We start from the raw sequence: 7,858 nt of genomic DNA, 5'->3' as shown, positions 1-7,858 counted from the left end.
AATTTCGCAATAACCCTCAAGACGATATAAGCTGATCGCTTGAAACAACTTGAAACCACAATTGCAGAAATCAACAAATTAAAAGATGGATCTTGATAAGCGCTGACATCTTCCAGTCCTGCTCGAGCAAATACTCTGCTACGTGGTTTTTACTATTTCGAAGCTTTGAGAATTGTCGTTATCTGATTCCTGTCTAGACAGCCGAATAATTGATTTAAAATAATGGTTTCGTTCTTAAAGTGGATCGCTTTTTTAGTAGAGTTCGCTCTAGATTACGTGCTTATGTCAAACATGAAATAGATATTGCTTGATTCCGTGGAACACAACAGACATTATCAAGAATTAAAGTTGAAAATACCGGAAATATAAATGCAGCATGCTGCATGGTGTTCAACGAGAAGGAGAGAAGAATGAGAAGTACAAGAGTGTAGACCGTATGTTGAAATAAATATGATTTATTTAAAATGGACCAAATATATTGTGATTACTAATACAAATTGTTGAGTGTCAGACAAGATGATTACGACATATCTTACTCTTTAGTAATGCTTCTAATACGGAGTTCGTAAGGAAAACCCAAAAACAAGTATGTGTCTTTGCGGTTGTGTTAGTCGACTAAAAATGTTACATTAACGGACTTTAATGCAGACCAGAATATCATGAATAACTTGTACTTGGTATTTTTTGTCGGAGATGTTTCCAATAGTAGTAAGTCTTATTTCATTGGCCCAAAATATGCTTATAAATTTCAAAGCGAAGAAATATATTACAAGCAAGTTTCGGTTGAATCTGTACTTCGCTAAGTTTGAAGCGCTCAAAATTACCATTCATCCATATTTTTGGTGCGTAAGCTGTAATAATATCTAGAACGGTACTTGACTACGGTAASATCCTACTAGCAAATGCAACGAACAGAACAAGACTACATCTGCAAATTAYAGACCAAATGGCACTACGAACCATAACGAGGATAARACAATCAAASAACCCACTGCATAACTCACCAACGCACCTGCTGTACGACCTGACACGRCTACCAAAAGTAATGTACAGACGTATAGTACTTCAACAAAAATGGAATAACAGAGGAAACACCTGGACAGTACTGAACCAACTGTGCTTATCAAGGCCCACACGAAACTCACGTTATTTACACCCCACGGAAACTCTACTAGAACACTACAATAATGGACAGACCACGACATGACCAAATACTTACTTTTTACTTCTAAGATTGTTAAATTATTGTATAGTGATMATTTTTATTTATTTTTTTGCTAATCATTAAGKKTTTTTTTGTTTATCATCATTTACTATCATTGGGCGGGAAGACCGCAATGGTCGACAGTCTTTTCACCGAATAAAGATATTGTTGTTGTTGTTATCTAGAACGCGAAGAGTAGRTCCGAGTACTATAATTTGAATATTTGGGTTAGTTTGGTTGAAGCTATTTYWAGCATAAATTCCATTCAATACCAATAGAGAGCAATTTTTAGGCAAAKGTATCGATTGGACAGTTTCAGAATTTAMGCAAAATGTTATGCCTCTTCAACCGAACATGAACAAGATCTGTTTATTTSATATCCTTAGAAATTAACATAAAACAACAAAATTTACAGATTTAATTCTTATATGAAGAGCACTTTTTTACGTATTTTGAGGGTTAATATATGATAATTAATTTCATACAACTTTTAATCAAATACAATCACTGATGCTGTTTAAGATATTTGTCTGGAATAAGTCAGGAAATGAAAACTTTTCATAGCAAAAATATGAGTAAATATAGTCAAATTGAAATATTACAGAACCTTTGTTTCTCCAACTTGTGGAAAGGGCCACAAAATGATCTAAATCTCTTCCTTTGCAGATGTCATCAGCTTGAAAGATGTTAAACTGTCAATAGTGCCGGCGATAGTGCAGTATCTCAACGATTCCACGTTACAGTGTTCATACGACTTAGAAGACGACATTTTATATTCAGTGAAATGGTACAGAGGGTTACGCGAGTTTTACAGATATACCCCAAGCGAGCATCCAAAGACAAAAGTTTTCCCATTTGACGGAATTACTGTTGACGTAAGTTCTTATGCTGGTAAGCATATTGTGTGACTAACTTGTTCTAGGTGTTTACTGAACTTGTTTCAGTTCTAACGTAGTTGAATATTTCAACTCGCATTATCGGATTTTATTACCGCGTCATGTGAAACGATCTCAGCGTAAAGGAAAGTAAAGTGATCTGTTGTTTCCGAAGTTCTTCCTGTTCTAAGCTTCAGATTTAGAAATTTCTGTATTAAATTACACAAAACATTTCGGCTGATTAATAGGTAATGGTTGCAAGTCAATTTCTGAAATTTCTGTACCAAAAAACTCAATCTAAAAGCTTTTATGTAGCAAAGTTATAATTATTGAGTTACGCTAGTCTATTAGATGGACATTCGAAACCATACAGTTTCTCCTTTAATCTAAAATACGTAAAGGATATGGTTTAGGTAAGCGCCTTGCACCTATATACTTCGATCAGTATCAGACCGTCGAGGATTACACGGAACTAATTACTATTGTTCTATAACTGGCTTAGTTTACAAACTATTCCACTTTATTAACCGAAGTTTGCAATGATGATGAACCAACATCTCAACGAACATTGCCAATTAATAACTATATATTCTGAAGCTTATGTGAAAAACTGGGGTACAATTAAGTCTAAGTTCTATGATTCAGACAGTTGAAATTTATATTCCCTAGCCATCAACTGTATTTTCTAGATTTTTTCGAAACACAATGATGTGAATTCGTTTTTTAAGTTTTAATGTGTGATTATTGCAAAACAATTCATTTACAGACATAACCCATTATTTGTGTAAATTTCACCAGCGTTTCTGGGGTCATCCACGAATATCGATAATGAACAATAACATTTTATAATTTTACAATTAACATTGTCAAAATTCAATTAGGTTTTTAAAGTGCAGCAAGAGCAAACATTGCTCGAATCCAAATGAATGTTAGCCGCAGCCTTTAAGTCCGCATAGAAAGTTGTGCGTACATAGACGAAAAATCCTTCTGCATTCGATTTATTTTAAGAAACAGAACAGCAGTCAAATTAAATGTTCAAAATATGTGCCATTTATGGCCTGACCATGTCCAAGGCGATCAATAAACTTTTCTTGMACGGTTTCAACTATTTTCATRGTTATGGCACGCACGTTTCTTCGGATCTTCTCTTTTAACGCCTGYAGATTGTTGGATATGTCAACAAATACTTTGTCAACAATACAGAAATATATAGGAGTTAGGTCTGGCGATCTAGGAGGCCATTCAATAGGTCTTCTGTTCGTATCCACTGAYTGGGAAAGGTTTCARCCAAAAATGTACACAATGGCAGCACAGTGTGGAGGAGGATTATCTTGCCCGGCAAATCAACTTCAGGCAACAATCAACTTCTTCTTTCGGAGAGTCTGGTATTAATGGACTTGGCAATGAATGCGCCAATGCTGGAATTAGTTCAAGTTGGGAAATTCTAGATATACTTACTTGTCTAGTTAGATCCTGTTTGATGAAAAATGGCCCTATTATCCCGCACTTACTTCTGAAAAATTTAGCATTTTGAAGTAAATTATCATATATTTTGCATGCTTTTGCAAAACTCATTTTGCGAATCGAAATSATCTTTRAATAACTCTGGCATTAGAATAACTTTGTACCGGTTATATCGGTAGTAGATTTYCGTATGTGTACATCTGTCAAAGAGGGGATTATGGCTTTTCATMCAGAAAAGTAAAATGTCAAGTTCATTCTGGTCTCCAGCAGAACATGCAGWYTCAGGCAAATCTCSTACATGACCAAATGCTCTGAATTTAGGTTTTTGYTTTACTYACCACCTTATGACATACGGGAGGACGATCACCGTGGATTTGTAGTATGTGTTCTATCAGAGAATTTCGATTTTATCTCGCTYCGTTAACTTCACCATATTGAAARTCACTACATTAAAMATGTGTCTATTTATTACTTATTTCYTGGATGCGATTCAGTTTTTAAAAATCTYACTATTTTGGTAAATAATTTTTTTACTTCGTAAATTMTCGAGTTCTGTTGAGTTTAGWTATAGGACATGGTGRAATTTCACTTAGAAATCAATGGGGAATTCAAAATGTGGAAAAAGGTACGTCCATTTGAAAAAATCAAGTTCAAGAAGCAGAAAAACACACCACTTAATTTTGAATGAAACTGGACATTACTTCTGCGACTCACTGTATGGTGAATATACATTTTTTTTATCATTAAATATAATGGTTGACATGTTTTAGGATTAGAAATGATATAAAATTTGCGTCTGGCAAGCTTGACTTGAATAAATTTGGAATAAAAGTAGTAGGAGTAAAATATTCATAGTTTCTATTTGTGGTAAGTCTGCTTCTCAGAGTGCAATCTTTCTCCCCACTGCCAAAGCCTTTAAACATGTATGTCCTCTTGTATATTTTAAGCAGTGAAATCAGTTGGCGTGGTTTTATTGTTGCAAGTGGAAGTTATGTTTCTTGCCTTGGAACGCCAAGTTTACTAAATGTGTGTTAATGTCAAAACATTAACTTTTCTCTGTCTGTAGTAAACCAGTACAATGTGTGGTCTATGACCCTAAGAAATGCCACCATAATTGACCACTTGTTTGTATGATCACTCAGTTAACACTTCTTGGACGAATAACAAGAGGAAATTTCAGATCTGACTTTCAGCTTTTGGAATTAATTATCCTTGCTAACGTGCTAGTTGTTGGAAAAGTTGGTTCTTTTCATGAAATAAAATGTTTCGAATTGTAAACTACTATATTACTGTGCTATTTATTATACAGGGTGGTACATAGACTTTTTTTTAAATAAAAGTTAGATCAGATTCTTTTGAGCCACAGACTGGCGCAGTACCCTTTTCATCATGTGCTTAAGGGTCACCCTATATATTTATTGAATATCTACGCTGTATGCAGACTTGTATAAAGAGAGGTGTGTCTTGATAAAGACAACGGGTGCATCCAGTCTCACCGTAGGTTAATGTAGTGCTAAAACCAATAATTTCCCAATATGGGCATTTCTGAGCAACTGGCTGAATTGGCTAGGGCTAAAAGTATTTTCCCTTTAAACTGGCACAAGCTGTACTGCAAAGTTACCAACTCTAAACTTACATCTCAAGAATTTCAACCTACTTTGCTTCCATCTTGTTAATATGCATACAATCTTTCAGCTCCTCAGCAGTATCAAACTCACCTTCTGAACCAGTATCCAACTCTTTTTGAACCTTATTTACTGTGATCGTTCCTGCTCCGGTTCCAAAACTCCTTACAGGCATCTACTGCCAAAAATTTGATGATCATTGAAGGAAATGTTACCGGCTTTCCTCTTGCAAATATCAAATAAGTCTGTAGGTTTGATGGGTAAATTATCTTGCGTTAGTTCTGGCTTCAGTAGCTGCAAGGAAAGTTTCCTTTCCCAGGTAATTGTTTCAGTTTCTTTAACTGCTTTTTCAGGTTGCTTTTGCTAAGTCCGCCAATTCCTTATTGGGTAGCGTTATTAATTCCTTTCCTATATTTTGATAATTTCTTTCGCTATGCCATTTTTCAGAATATCCATTTGTTTTAACTATGGCCTCCACTTTTCTTGAATACGTCGTGATAACCGAACAATCATACCTCTGTTTCACTAATGCAAAGTTCAGGAGAATGCGCTTCGAATTCTTCTTCTGCATTAATGTCACTATCCAAATACATCATATTCAATGAAGCAATCTGTTTACTCTCATCAGTAACTCTCTTCTCTAATTTCTGCTTATCTTTCGCCAATATCGTGTTCTCGCCGTTTAATATAGACTTTTTCATCACATTCTTCTTTCAGGTCTATTGTGCTTATTTCACGCTTTTTTCTAGCTTTTATATATCTGTTCCCTTAAAATAATTTTGTCTGTTTTTTAAATGGATTGCCCAAACAGAAAAACTATTAATAGTTGAAGTAAAACTAAAAGTCCAGTCTATTTCATAGCTGAAACCACTTGTTGCAATTCTATGTTTGATTTTATAGAGAAAAGAGACTCAATTATTTAGTTCCAATATAATAAAGAAATATTCAATACATATTATTGCATATTTGCTTGATCCAAAGTCTAGTTAAAAATGAAGTGACGAACTGCACTCGGGCACTGAATCCCCGTTATAAAACTGATCATAAGCCACATTCGACTCATATACATAGTGGTACAAAAAGCTAATTACCTTTTAAATGAGTTTAAAAATTACTATATTAACAGCATTACCAGTATTAAAAGCTTGGTAATGACCAATTCAGCAACGGTTGAATATGATGCAAATTATTTTTTTGCCGAAAACCACGACAATAGCGGAGGAATAATCGCGGATATCAACATAACGCTTCTCTGCATGGACAATAAGTAGGTACCTTAAGCCAAACTATCTGTTAAGACCGATCATCCTTTTCTATCTCCTCCACGAAATTATCTACAATGCATCCAGATATTTATTACTTTTGTAGCACTTTGCACTACCACAAGCAGGGCCCGAAAAAAAACCCGAGACATTGGCATTCGGTTTCAGATGAAAAATTCTCTCATATTTTAAACAGGAACAAACATAAATCACAGTAAAATAACGAAGGGAAAGAAAAAGTGGGATATAACACGTCCCATTCCAGTGCCTTACCTTATTTTTCATTAGAGAGACCTCGACGACTAATTGCTTAGTATCCTGGGTGTTCACATCTAACTACTAAGAAATCTGATGGAACGCATCTTAGCAGTTTGTATTTTTCTCATTATGAACCGACTCATTTGTAAAGCTTTACATTCTTTTACAGAAACGATATGGCTAACATTTTCAAAAATACTTTATTGAGATAATCATCTCTCTTTCTTTTGATGGTGTGCCAATAATTTTTCTTTATCAGGCTAGCCAACCGAACAATTTAGGACCCAAAACTTTATATATCTTTTTACAAATTTATCACATTTTCAGTGTATTTAAATGTATGTGTGATTATTTTTCAATAGCTTACACTGTATCAACACATTTTTACAAGGATAGAGCAGTAGAGCATTGCTTACCTAAACACAGTAACAAATTATTGTCATACCGTAAGCAAAATGAAGATGCCTTATTAAAATATAATCCTGAATTAAATATAAGCAGCGGAAGATTTGTAGAAAAGCTGTACCAATTCAAGTAGTAGTAATTTAATATTCTAATTATACATTGAATAAACAATAAAAATTAATTTCTATTCCAGGTGAACAGCTCGAATTCCACTCAGGTAGTTCTTCGGAATATCGAGTTCAATCTGTCCGGCAATTTTAGCTGTGAAGTTACTACCGATTTACCACATATGGTTATTGGAGTAGACGAACAGAACATGATGGTTATACGTAAGTATTAATCACATTGAAGGTGAAAACTCACAACCTTGCACATTGGCGGAATTATTTACTTTACGGATATGCTTCACCTACACGGACCGTAATTTATTATGTATGCATCGCTAACACTAAAATATCAAACTGAAATGAAGTCACAGGAAGGAGTTCTACAAAATTAATAACTGCATTTATTGGAGATATTAGATATCGGTTATAAAGAAACTATTTATTTTATTTATAGAAACTATGTCATATCAAGTCACATGGAATTCCAAGCTGAATTTTTGACAAAACTTGAAAAATTAATTTTATTTCTTCTTTAAAAAAATAAAGGAGGATTTCAGTTATAGTATAGTTCTGTCTATTCAATCCCTAAAGTATATCTAAATTAGATCTGTATCCAAGACGTAAGACTGTAGTTGCAAACTTGSTGTAAAAATGTGTT

General features: G+C 34.2%; 1 protein-coding gene across 1 annotated transcript in view; it reads left to right on the top strand.

Moving 5' to 3' along the window:
* The window catches only part of LOC125505033, a gene marked incomplete at its 3' end in the record, with an annotated part of 31,141 nt that extends 23,719 nt beyond the window's left edge, over positions 1 to 7,422 (top strand). The window contains 2 exon segments of the mRNA XM_048667966.1: positions 1,871 to 2,079; positions 7,287 to 7,422. Coding sequence (XP_048523923.1) covers positions 1,871 to 2,079; positions 7,287 to 7,422 — 345 coding nt within the window.
* Positions 7,423 to 7,858: the final 436 nt, after the last annotated feature.

This window comes from Dendroctonus ponderosae, unplaced genomic scaffold, assembly GCF_020466585.1.
Source record: "Dendroctonus ponderosae isolate FM_Combo_2020 unplaced genomic scaffold, Dpon_F_20191213v2 Dpon_F_20191213_63, whole genome shotgun sequence".
Classification (NCBI taxonomy): domain Eukaryota; kingdom Metazoa; phylum Arthropoda; class Insecta; order Coleoptera; family Curculionidae; genus Dendroctonus; species Dendroctonus ponderosae.
The sequence above is the reverse complement of the archived record's forward strand: the minus strand, read 5'-3'. Positions and strand labels throughout refer to the sequence as shown.